This window comes from Protomyctophum bolini (assembly GCF_963924005.1).
Source record: "Protomyctophum bolini genome assembly, chromosome: 11".
NCBI lineage: Eukaryota > Metazoa > Chordata > Actinopteri > Myctophiformes > Myctophidae > Protomyctophum > Protomyctophum bolini.
Genome location: NC_137872.1, coordinates 39,434,687 through 39,448,247, shown reverse-complemented (window position 1 = coordinate 39,448,247; position 13,561 = coordinate 39,434,687). Strand labels below are relative to the sequence as shown.

General features: G+C 49.5%; 1 protein-coding gene across 2 annotated transcripts in view; it reads right to left on the bottom strand.

Annotated features, from left to right (window-relative positions):
- Positions 1-13,561, bottom strand: part of tom1l2a (target of myb1 like 2 membrane trafficking protein a) — an 80,525-nt gene that overhangs the window by 39,420 nt on the left and 27,544 nt on the right. For both annotated transcript variants that reach the window (XM_080776253.1, XM_080776254.1), the window contains exon 4: positions 7,662-7,811. In XM_080776253.1, the coding sequence (XP_080632379.1) occupies positions 7,662-7,811 (150 nt within the window). The remainder of the gene's footprint in view (positions 1-7,661; positions 7,812-13,561) is intronic.

The following is a 13,561-nucleotide window of genomic DNA, read 5'->3' as shown; positions in this document are numbered from 1 at the left end:
GCTTCCATTAGTCTCTACGGGGTTATCTTCATTCAACAATCTTCAGTGTACAACACCACGGTGACACTCTTCATTCACAGTCTTCATTTAGCATCGACAGGGTGACTTCCTTCATTCACAATCTTCGTTATTGTCCTTAGCTGCTCATTTGCCACTATGAGTGCCTCTTCTTAATAACACGGGTGATAGATAGTGAACGGTTTGTCTTACTGCGACCTTATGGAGCTGTGGGGCTGCCGTTTCCATACGGGGGTCCCGTCTTCCGCACTCGTCCCCGATACGAGCCAGGTGGGTCTCCAGTATGCATGCGGCTCTCCGTGTATACTTGTCTATGGGGGGCACACGCTCCTGCGTGTGCTTCCAGCCCCACTCCTACAAGCCTGGTGATGTGAGAATATAAGAGAGCAATTGAGTGGTGATACAAACAATCAAACAATAAACATAGTCCATACGTGAGAGTCCATAAGTGAGAGGAGTGTGGACTTACCATCCAACGCCGAGTGGACGGCATATGCTGCGCGAGCGTCTGTGTGTAGCAGGGATCTGATACTGCTAGGTGCGCAGGCTGTTTATAAAGGGCGCGGCTGACAGGCTGCGGCTGTCCTTAATTGCTAACCAGGGCGGCGGCCGGAATGAGGCGCAGCTGATTTAGAATTGCTCTGGGATAATACACTGAGTCTATGACCCGGCCATGGGCGTGCCTGGTTGTCATGGTAACTCGCCCCTCCCCCTGAGGTGAGACCTGACAGACTCCACACACTCCCCCCCTAAGTTTCTTGCTACCGCAAGGAGCTTGACTACTTCCCTCGTCTTCGTACAGTCTTGAGAGCGCGTCCGCGTGTTTCATCTTGGTCCCGGGCCGGTGCTCTATCTCGAACTTGTAGCTCTGGAGCTCGACGAACCAGCGGGTGACACGGTCGTTGCGGTCTTTGTTCGCCGCCATCCACTTGAGTGGCGCGTGGTCGGTCACGAGGGTGAACTGTCTGCCCCATAAGTAGTACCGGAGGTGATGGATGGCCCATTTCACGGCCAGGCACTCCTTCTCGACAGTGGAGTAGTTACGCTCGTGCTTCAGCAGCTTCCTGCTGATGTACAGTACGGGATGCTCATCTCCGTCTAGCGGCTGGGACAGGACAGCGCCGACCCCGGTGTTGGACGCATCCGTGGCGAGGATGAAGGGCCTTGTGAAGTCCGGCGCCACGAGCACCGGCTCGCTGCACAGGGCGGTCTTCAACGTGCGGAAGGCTTCGTCCGCCTCGTCCGTCCACTGGACGTGGTGGGGAAGGTTCTTCTTGGTCAAGTCGTGGAGGGGGGCCGCGATCGTGGCGAAGTTCTGGACGAACTTCTGGTAATAGGCGATCAGGCCGAGGAAGGACTTGACCTGCTTCTTGGTCACCGGGCGTGGCCAGGTCTGGATCTTCTCCACCTTCCTCGTCTGTGGTCGGATGCACCCTCGGCCGATGGTGTAGCCGAGGTAGTCCGTCTCGGTCCAACCAATGCGGCACTTCTTTGCGTTGGCGGTCAGGCCGGCCGCCCGTAGGGTGGCTAGGACTGTGTCGACCCGCTCCAGGTGCTGTCCCCAGGTGGCGCTGTGGATGATTACATCGTCCAGGTAGGCCGCCGCGAAGGCCTGGTGGGGTCGCAGTATCCGGTCCATCAGCCGTTGGAACGTGGCGGGGGCCCCGTGTACTCCGAAGGGCATCACTCGGTACTGGAAGAGTCCATCGGGAGTGATGAAGGCCGTCTTCTGCTTGGCTCTCTCCGTGAGGGGAACCTGCCAGTACCCTTTAGTCAGGTCGAGGGTACTGATGAACCGGGCGGGCCCCAGCCGGTCAATCAGCTCATCGACGCGGGCCATGGGATACGCGTCGAACACGGAGATCTCATTTAACTTCCGGAAATCATTGCAGAAGCGGAGTGTGCCGTCGGGTTTGGGGACAATCACGATCGGGCTCGACCAGGCACTGTGGGACTCCTCGATGACCCCCAGCTCGAGCATCTTCTGGACCTCTTCTCTGATTGCCTTCCTTCGTGCCTCCGGGATCCGGTACGGCCGTAGTCTCACTACCTGGCCGTTAGGGGTGTCGATGTCATGCTTTAGCACGGAGGTGTGGCCCGGTAACTCTGAGAATACGTCGCGGTTCCGATCGAGTAGCTCCCGCAAGTCCTGTGTCTGCTGGGGCGTCAGATCCTCACCAAGGGCCACGGCCGGGGCCTGCGGGGAGACAAAGGTTACTAAAGCGGGTAGGGGCACTTCCTCCGGCGTATGCCACCGTTTCAGTATGTTCACGTGGTAGATCTGGTGTCCGCGTCTTCTACCTGGCTGACTCACCCGGTAGTTCACGTCTCCTTTCCTCTCTACGACTTCATATGGGCCCTTCCATCGGGCCAGGAACTTACATTCGCTGGTGGGGACCAACACCAGCACTTTATCGCCGGGGGCGAACTCTCGGATCTTGGCACCCTTATTGTAGGTGCGCGCCTGGGCCGTCTGGGCTGCGGCCATGTGCTCTCTTACGATGGGCCAGATGCGTTTGGCGCGCTCCTGGAGCGCGTCGACGTGTTCGATGACGCTGCGGAGGGGGGACGGCTGGCTCTCCCAGGCTTCTTTAGCCAGGTCGAGGAGGCCACGCGGTTTCCTCCCGTACAGGAGCTCAAAGGGCGAAAACCCGGTTGACGCTTGGGGTACTTCGCGAATGGCGAAGAGTACAAACGGGATGAGGCGGTCCCAGTCTTTGGCGTCCTCTTCCGTGACGCGTTTTAACATTTTCTTTAGCGTTTGGTTGAACCGTTCGACCAAACCATCCGTCTCAGGGTGGTAGGCGGAGGTCCGTATACGCTTGACCTTCAGCCATTTATACAGGGATGCTAGGACTCTGGACATGAAGCACGTGCCCTGGTCGGTCAGGATTTCGTCCGCTATGCCGACGTGGCTGAATAGCATCAGCAGCTCGTGGGCGATGGCCCGGGCGTTGGCGGTGCGGAGGGGGATGGCCTCCGGATAGCGCGTCGCATAATCCATGATGACTAGGATGTACCGGTGGCCCCGGGCGGACTTAGGGAGGGGTCCGACAATATCCATGGCGATACGGGAGAACGGTACATCGATAATTGGCATTGGAATTAGGGGGCTATGGGGCACGCCGCGGGGGGCGGTTAGCTGACACTCGGCACAGGAGCGGCAAAACTCCTCAATGGCCTTCTTAACGCCTGGCCAATAGAAGCGGGCGGCGACCCGGTCGTAAGTCTTTTGTACGGCCAGGTGGGCCCCTAACTGGTGGGAGTGGGCGAGATACATTACTCGGGACACATACGGTTTGGGGACGAGTAATTGTTCGACGACCTCCCCAGCGGGGTCCTTGCAAGCGCGGTACAGCAAGTCGTGTTGGACGAAGAAGTGTGGGAAAGGTTTCTCACTCACCCCCGGGTTCAGCTTCCCGTCGACGGCCACGACGTTCCGCCTGGCGCCAGCCAGGTTGGGGTCGGCCCACTGAGCGGTGGCGAACGATCCTTGCCGCCGGGGGGGCGGCGCGTCTATTCTGGGGAACTCTAGGAAGGGGTCTTCACCGAGGGCCGGCGTGTCGTCTGCGTCGGAGGCCTCCGCTTCTTCCGGCCCGGGTTCTGGCTGGGGACTTCCTTGGCCGCTGCTGGTGGACGAGGTCCCGTCTTCGCGGAGGGCGGGGCAGGCGACGAGGGGTACGCTACTTCGGCGGCGTCGGCGGCGCCGCGTCCTGGGGGGCCCTCGTCGTCCCGGGTTCCAGTATTTCTCGAACAGCGGACAGTCCGTTCCGATCAAGAGGGGGACGGGGAGTTCGGGGACCACTCCGGCGGCGACCAACGCGGAGCCACGGGGGGTCTGTACGGTCACGTGGGCGACGGGGTACCGCCGGACATCTCCGTGGACACACGTGACCGGGATGGTGGGTCCATTGGTGGCGGAGGCGAGGTCACCCCGGACCAGCGTCACCACGCTGCCTGAGTCCAGCAAGGCATGGGTGTCGGTCCCATCAACCCGGGCGGGGAGGGTGGTCTGTCGTCGGCTCTCACTTCCGGTGTGGAGGCAGGGGCGGGGCCCTCTCATGCTGTCCGCGGAGGGCATGGAGACATCGGGGCCGGGGGGCCGCTCTGGGCAGGCCCAGGACAGGTGGTCCTCCCGATTACAGACGTAGCACCTGCGGATCCGCGGGCTGCGGTCGGGGGGGCCGGAGGCACGGGGCCGGACCGGGGCCGGCGGGGTCGGCGGGGCTGGTCGGCGTCGGTCTCGGCGGTCGTCTGTCTTGGGGACGGCGTCGCTCTTGGTCTGGCGGAGCATATCCGAGCAGACGTGGTGGTTCTCCAGGAGGGCGATCAGGGCGTCCACGGATGTGGGGCTGACTCGGGCAACATATTTCTTGGCGTCGGATGGCAGGGCACGGACACACCGGTCTATGACTAATCTCTCAATCCACGGGGTCTCTCCGCCCGTGGTCAGCCAGCTCTGCGTCAGGCGGTAGAGGTCGGCGACCTGAGCGCGAGGGGGCTGGGCCTGCTGATAGGCCCACATGTGGTACCGCTGGGCCCGGGCGGGCAGGCTGTAGCCGAGGGTGGACAAGATGGCGGCCTTCAGCGTCTCGTAGTCTCGAGCGTCTCTGGCGGGAAGGTCCCGACATGCGCGTTGAGCCTCTCCCGAGAGGTAGGGCGCCAGTATGCCGGCCCAGTCGGCGGCGGGCCACTGCTCGCGGTCGGCGGTGCGTTCGAAGAGTTCGAGGTACGCCTCGATGTCATCCTCGGGGGTCTGCTTGGAGAGGACGGCGTTGGGGGTCCTAGGGACATCACCGTGTCGGTCTAGCCTGCGGACAACTTCACGCACAGCGTTCTGTAGTTCAGTCTGACTTCGGAGAAGGGCGGCCAATTCGGGGCTGGCCATGTTTAGGCGGTGGTTGAGATCAGATGAATACCCACATTCTCCACCATATGTGGGAGGTCGGGTGGGAAATACAACTCAGAGTGCAGTTTCAGGGGTTAGACACACGATGGCGCCCCTTGCTTTATTTCTCCAACAGGTTCAAACAAAGTCAGTTTTCACAAACAGAACTCAGACAGTAATATTCTTTGCATGAGGTCCCGGCTCCGAGGCGGGAGTCGTCACTGCAGAGGATGAGAGGGGATGTTAGCATACGGTCAGAGCACAAGGTAAGTACAAAGTTGGGGCCTGAGACACCCGGTCTAGGCAGTCTACCAACTGGACCTTTGTATAACTCTTTCTCTTCTTCTTTTCCAGGTTCCAGAGGAGGCCAGGAGGCTCCCCCGGAGGTAGGTAAGGGGGTGCGTATCTTTCTCTATCCACAAGGCACAGAAGAGTACTTTAGAGTAGAAGTACTCGGATACGGGGTGGTGAGTAATTAGAGTAAAAGTACTTGGTATGGTACCGGGCGGGGAGGGTACGGAGGGCCCCTTAGGCTCGGCCAACAGGAAGATACACAAGCATTTATATTCTTATTTCTCTCTATCTACTGGGTGGCCGTGTCGGTACGACAACGGCAGTCAGGGGGTTAACACAAAGTAAGCGCTCTAGTTTCTAACGGTCTTCTTTCACCGGGCCTGGCGGCGCAAGCCAACTTAAAGTCTCTTCAAGGGTGAAATAAACATAACACGGGCCTGTCTTCTTTCACAGGGTGTACGTGACACTTTATCTAGAGCCTGCTAGCTTCCATTAGTCTCTACGGGGTTATCTTCATTCAACAATCTTCAGTGTACAACACCACGGTGACACTCTTCATTCACAGTCTTCATTTAGCATCGACAGGGTGACTTCCTTCATTCACAATCTTCGTTATTGTCCTTAGCTGCTCATTTGCCACTATGAGTGCCTCTTCTTAATAACACGGGTGATAGATAGTGAACGGTTTGTCTTACTGCGACCTTATGGAGCTGTGGGGCTGCCGTTTCCATACGGGGGTCCCGTCTTCCGCACTCGTCCCCGATACGAGCCAGGTGGGTCTCCAGTATGCATGCGGCTCTCCGTGTATACTTGTCTATGGGGGGCACACGCTCCTGCGTGTGCTTCCAGCCCCACTCCTACAAGCCTGGTGATGTGAGAATATAAGAGAGCAATTGAGTGGTGATACAAACAATCAAACAATAAACATAGTCCATACGTGAGAGTCCATAAGTGAGAGGAGTGTGGACTTACCATCCAACGCCGAGTGGACGGCATATGCTGCGCGAGCGTCTGTGTGTAGCAGGGATCTGATACTGCTAGGTGCGCAGGCTGTTTATAAAGGGCGCGGCTGACAGGCTGCGGCTGTCCTTAATTGCTAACCAGGGCGGCGGCCGGAATGAGGCGCAGCTGATTTAGAATTGCTCTGGGATAATACACTGAGTCTATGACCCGGCCATGGGCGTGCCTGGTTGTCATGGTAACTCGCCCCTCCCCCTGAGGTGAGACCTGACAGACTCCACAATAGATAGAGGAAAATAAACATCCATTTCCATTTCCTGAAAAGTAACGGTTTGGGACACACCCGACAGCGACAGTAATGTAAAACGCAACACTAAAACCCGCAAGGTTCTCGTGAAAATAGCAGATCTACAAGCTCACAACACGCCCCATTGCAGCATGATGTTGTAAGCTTGTAGACCTGCCATTTTCACTATTTCTGCGTGACACACTCTTGTATGATGAAGTAGTAGGGCTTTCAACGGTACTATGCAAAACATACATCAATGAATACGGGGGGGGGGGGGGTCGTCAATCTCGGAGGAGATTTTGTTCACCTTGTTCATCGAGCGTATCCCATTATGACCAGAAGAACCCTGATCGGAAACAGTGTTGTCTCACACCCTTCTGCTCCTAAACGCGGAATAAACAGACCGTGGTCTACATATATGCAATTATGCACCATGGGAACGAGTCTCTCTCTCTCTCTCTCTCTCTCTCTCTGGTCTAAAAACAGGACAGTCCCAGGGGTGTCTCCCATCCCTATAAATACTGAGAGGACAAGAACTGTGACGAGGCACACTTTTTAAAGGCCACCTGTTTCGCCTGGCTGGTCCTCCTCTAGGTAATGGAGATCCGCGAGGCCGCGTTCTGTGTGGAAATACCGTGGTTTAAAATCGAATCTTTTTTTTTAGCAAAAGGCCGATGCACACCTCAGGAGGCTATATAGTGACAGGTGCGTAGGGCGATGAAGCATACTTAAAAAAGGTTATCTTTGAAAAAAAAACAAAGAAGGGTCTCCCGCACACTGTCAGAAACTTGCCAATTTTATTCAACGTTTCGGTCTATTTGAATAAAGAGCAACATTTTGGGCAAGTTTCTGACAGTGTGCGGGAGACCCTTCTTTTGTTTTTCAAAGATAACCTTTTTAAAATCAAATCTAAAAACGTGGAGAAGCAGCGTTTAGGTTTTATTTATTTATGCACCACATATCTGGAGCAAACTCCTCAGGAAAGCCGCAGGTCTGCTGCCACTCTTAGTTCGTTCGAATCACAAACTGCCATTCATTGAGTTTTTAAGGGGCGCTATATCCTATATCCCCCTCCTATATTCAGCCTATTAGTGTCGATTTTCGTCCCACACAAACAAGAAATTCCCATCGACAATTGAATGGAGAATTCACGTCATGAATAACTTTGTAGTACGCTCAGATCGGTGAACCAATTATGATTGGTTTTGGTACCTGTATGAGGGCCAGAACCTTGTCCTGAACGATGGTGGGAGGGTTGGTTTTGGGGGAGATGATCTTGACCAGCACGCCTTCGATGAAGTCCCGGTGTGTCGCCTGCACGTGGAACCTGTGGCCGCAGTTCTTCACGCACGTCTCCAACACCTGCGACACATGCAGCACAGGCGGACAGGAGGGGAAGAAGGAGTGTTCATTTATAGATTTAGTTTTGTTAAAGGGACACTTCACCCTCTTTGCAAAAAAATATATGTTAATGACTTTTAGAAGCTTTAGATCACTTTCCTGGGGGTCTTTATGTGTGTAATATGTGGTTTTAGATATTTTAGATTGTAGCAGTGAGCCTGTTGTCTCTGATGTCACGGACACTGGGCTCACTTCCTTCCTGGACTACATGTTGTCTCAGTAAGACAGCTCTCCCCCCTATCCACAAGGAGGAGCAGTGCACCAAAGAATTATGGGAATTGTAGTCCAGGAAGGTAGTGAGACCAGTTTCCATGACATCAGAGACAACAGGCTCACTGCTACAATCTAAAATATCTAAAACCACATATTAAATACCCCCAGGAAAGTGATCTAAAGCTTCTAAACGTCATTAACATATTTTTTTTTGCAAAAAGGGTGAAGTGTCCCTTTAAAGCCAACTGATAATATCTTTTCTTTTCCAGAGGTCCCTGGGAAACAAAATAGTTTGAGGTGGCAGTCGGCAGCCAATTACATTATAATGTCGGGGGGTCGTCGACTTGAACCCATTTAGACCTGAGGATGATTCTACAAAATAATGCCTTCTAAATCCTGACAGTTTTCTTGAAAAATCCATCTTTCTATGCCAGTCGTTCTCATACATTTTCATGTCAAGGACCCCCAAAAATATATGTAATTGGCCGCCGACCACCCATCTGAAAACATGTTGTTCCAGGGACCTCCCCCCAGAAGCAAAGATTTGAGTTAAAAATGTTCGCTCTGAAATAATTTATATTCAAAGATTTGCGCCACATTTTCTTTTGAATAGTATTTTTTTTTACAATTTTTCAAAAATAGCAGATCTACGAGCTTGTTAGATCTGCTATTTTTCAATAGCTAAAGTACAACACAACAATGCTTAAAAGTACACCAAAAAGGGGTTTCCTGCCCAGAGCCAATTAAAATAATATTTTTAATTGGGGCGGGGGGGGGGGGGTACTTGACTTTAATACGTTTGAAGAAGCACTGATACAGCGCAGCATACAAGTTCTATTCAAAAACTTGTTAGGATTTAGAAGATTGTGTGCAGAATCGGCGGCAGGTCTCAACGGGATTTAAGAAGGGATATGAGGGAGGAGGAGGAGACGTTTTGTGCGTGGGAGAAACTTTGCTCTCTGGCTGCTTTTGATCCGACAGCAGCGGTGGACCAGAGTGGCCTTTTTAATGAGCAGAGCCATCAGACGCAGGTCGTCCTAAAGTGGAGCATAATAACACTCTTCTTGAGAAAAATGTGCTTCACTGCCGGGACTTTTAACCCATTTAGGCCTGACCTCGAAATGTAAAAGAAATCTTCTAAATCCTCCAGTTTTCTGAAATAAATATTTTCACGATTTCTCAAAAATAGCAGACCTACAAGCTCGTAGCGCGCCACTCGGTGGTGCCCTATGAGCTTGTAGATCAGAGGTGTTGTGTGGTACACCAGCTCAGATACTGGCCGGGTCATACCAAAGACTCTAAAAATGGGACACAGTGCCCTCCCTGCTTGACACTCAGCATCAAAGGGTTGGATTGGGGGTTGGGAAGTGAGGACGCTGGCGTCGACTGTTCGCCGCTTCACCTCCCAATGTATGAATGAATGAACCATTGTAAGCGCTTTGAGTAGGCACGTAGTGCATAGAAAAGAGCCATAGAAATGCAATTCATTATTATTATTGTGCCTTCACCGCCAGGTGTCGTCGCTGGTGGACATGTTTTGTCAACATACATTTGTTTGACACGGACACACAAAATTAATGGACAATAATATTACCAGAAACACATAATAGGCGGGTAAATATATGAAAAAAAAGCAGCTTACCCTAAAAAATGTGTAACAAAAGGTTTCTCAACTGATTCATGTAGTATTAGGTGTCCTTAATAACATACTAAAAGTTTACCAAAGTTTGACCACCCGAAAGGTGTTATCTTCAAGATGGCGTCCAAGATGGCCTAAAAACCATTAAAATAGCCTAACTCCTTCATTATTCATCCTAGACAAGTACTTTTTGTGTCTAACCCTATGTTTTTGGGGTCTAGGAGTCCATTGAACTTATCAAAATTGCAGAGATACAATTAGATAATTGTGAAATCCAATAGTGTTTGTGACTGTTAAAACCCTCTGAAATAGTCACCAATTTCAAGTTAACTAAACTAAATATTTAATAAATATCTAAATATTTATATATATATATTTGGAATAAGGTTTCAAGATATCCTCAAAACACAACAAAACTAATAGTCACAATTTGCAGTAATTCAGAAGGTTGTGGCAGATAATATTGTCAGTTGATAGACAATAGCCTACTGATTGCAATATTGAAATATTATATATATTTGGATCTGTGGATAAAATTAGGCTCAAACTAAATAATTCATCTTTGACTATACACCCACCCAAAACGAATTTATTGCATTATTTACTCTTAGTGCAGAGTAGTCAGAACCTAAGTCTCTACCGGGTCCAGAGGGGAGTATGATAGGTGGGGTTGGGTGAAGAGGTAAAGGGGGGTCCGGACTAGGGTTGGGATTTGTTAGGACTTTAACGGTTCCGGTTCCTAACGGTTCCTAATATTATTTGTTTCCCTTTTTTCTGACATATATTATGCTTATATTATAACTAACCTAACCAAGTACTTAATAAACACAAATTAAATTATTGTATTTGCACTTTACAATTCTGAGTTGGCACTATTATTTAGACTTCACCACCACCAGCTAGCCACCACGACAATATCATTGTTGCAATTTGTACTGTATATTAAATATACAGTACACATTGCAATAATGATATTGTTGTGGTGACAAATGTCTTTAATGTTCAGATTAATTTAATATTATTTTTTATTGTACTGTAGGCTATGATCCTGTGCTTTTTTCTGCAAACTGTTTATAAAGTAATCAATCTATGGAGGTATATGTATATGCACCTAAAGGCTGGGCTCTCAACAGTTGCGTGATTAATTTAGAGCCAAATAAAAAGCAATTGAGTTGCTTATAAGTTGTAAAAATAAGTGCAGACAAATAGATTTGTATTTAATTCATGGCTCTATAGTTAACGTGATTCAAACAGAAAGACGTCGAGTCATAATAAAAAGCTCTGTAGAAGTTAGTAGTTTTTATTTTCTAACGTCATTCGTGTAGGCGTATTGATTTTGAGACGTTTCCTGGTGCAAGTTGCAACATCCTTTGCAGGAAACTATATGGCATCACATTTATTGCACTTTGCGAGTGTGGTTAACAGAGAGGGAAATGACTCTTGAGGCTGAGCACGCAAAGTGCAATAAATGCAATGCCATAGTTTCCTGCAAAGGATGTTGCAACTTAGTTGCATGTCCACATTGAGGAAACATCTCAAAATAAATATGCCTACATGAGTCACAAGATGAATCTACTCTCATGTAGGTGGGGGTCACCGCATGCTGGGGAACGGAGTGTGGAGGAGGTAGAAACTAAGGAATTGGGGTTTAGCTTAGGCTGGGAGGAGTGTTCCTATATGTCGCCTGGCTTATAGTCCCACTGGTCCTATGTGGACCATGCTGGCTCTTACTCCCGAGATAGGACTTCTTGAGTTAGCTAGTGAGGAGAGTCTCCACTGATGGTGGTTATAAGACCTCCACATGTTGCAAGACTGTCAGGCAGTCGTGTTCTTAAATGTATGCATGCTGGTCCCAAATGGACCTCCTGCTGGCTCCTAGGTCTGAGCTATAGGCGCTTAGAGTGGGCATAGGTATACAGAAGACCTCCACGTGGTGCATGATTGTTTGTCAGGCAGACATGGGTGTCCCTATGTCGGACTGGCTCACAGGAGAGTCGGTGTCTGGTTGGTGGCTGACCATCAATATGGTGACTGATCATTATGGCGCAGAATACCCTCTCCCCTCTCCTCTAGAACAGCTACTGTAGTACGAAAATGCAAAAAGTGCAAAAAACACGAAATTAGGGGCGCCCACTGTATTTATATTGGCCACATGGCATCCTATGTTGTCATTTAGTGTGCCCTAAACAAACATTAAAGTCCATAGTCTTGGCTGCCATATGACTTAAAAAGCCATGCATTGGAAGGCAGCAATGCTTGTTTGCTGGATAGCAGCAGGGCTACAGCGTGGAGGGAGGTTAGATTGGGATTCTATGGGGAGACCGAGACTGGAGCCCAGGGCTCAAGGTTATTGCCAGCAGTACCAAACACAAAGTAAATATGAAATTAATTTTGCACACACAACTACTACAGTCTCGGGAATAAGAAGATGTCTGTGACAAGCATAACTGAACCCTATCCATGCCACACTCCACCACCTGCCTATATACCAAGATACATGTGTGATAGCTCTGGACTGACTTCACACCCTCTCTAGTCTCTAGGCCCATGAGGGGCCATTTCTCTCCACTGTATCCCCACTGAGGAGTCCATCTTCCCCATAGACCAGACAAGTGGCCAATTGGTCCTACTGAGTGTGTTTGGTGCAAAGACACTCAGCATTGTGAGCTTTTATAGATCGCCTATTTTCACGATGTTTGTCCCGGCCCACAGTTTGGGAACCACTACCCTATAGGGGACTTTTATTATTACCAGACACCTTTACAAATAAAATAGTGCAGACATTTCTCTGTACATTTCTTCCATGATTTGTGTAATATTCCCAGTCTAATGAGTCTATCACTTGGCAGCCATGCTTTTACAAATGTCACATCATATGACAGTACCGCCCAGTAATAATGAATATATTCCTTATTGTTATGGTATCAAAATAAATCTCCTGAAAGCTTCAACAGAATGTGAATTTTGTATAGGTGATGAATTCACCAATCCTGGGCAGTACGGCATTATAGAAAAGGGTAATGTCCTATTACACTGTTATAACCTTATAACCAATTGCTTTAATATATCATTGTACTTGTAAATGCTTGACTAAAATGTATATATGCTAATTGGATTCCTAGATAACCAAAACATAGGGTTAGACACCAAAATTACTTTTCTAGGATGAATAATGGAGGAGTAATGGTATTTTAAGAACTGGCGGCGGCCATCTTAAAAAAACACCTTTCGGGTGGTCAAACTTTGGTAAACTTGTAGTATGTTATTTAGGACACCTAATACTACATAAATCAGTTGAGAAACCTTTTGTTACAATTTTTTTAGGGTCAAACCATATTTTTACCCGCCTATAAATAGATAGCCCTGAATTACAGGTATGTAACTCTGAGTGTTCAAATTGGAACATGTCGTACCGTCAGATAACTTGTGATGAACAGTAAAATGTCATACTATTAGATAACATGTGATGAATAGTAACATGTCGTACCGTCAGATAACATGTGATGAACAGTAACATGTCGTACCGTCAGATAACATGTGATGAACAGTAACATGTCGTACCGTCAGATAACATGTGATGAACAGTAACATGTCGTACCGTCAGATAACATGTGATGAACAGTAACATGTCGTACCGTCAGATAACATGTGATGAACAGTAACATGTCGTACCGTCAGATAACATGTGATGAACAGTAACATGTCATACTATTAGATAACATGTGATGAACAGTAACATGTCATACTATTAGATAACATGTGATGAACAGTAACATGTCATACTATTAGATAACATGTGATGAACAGTAACATGTCGTACCGTCAGATAACATGTGATGAACAGTAACATGTCATACTA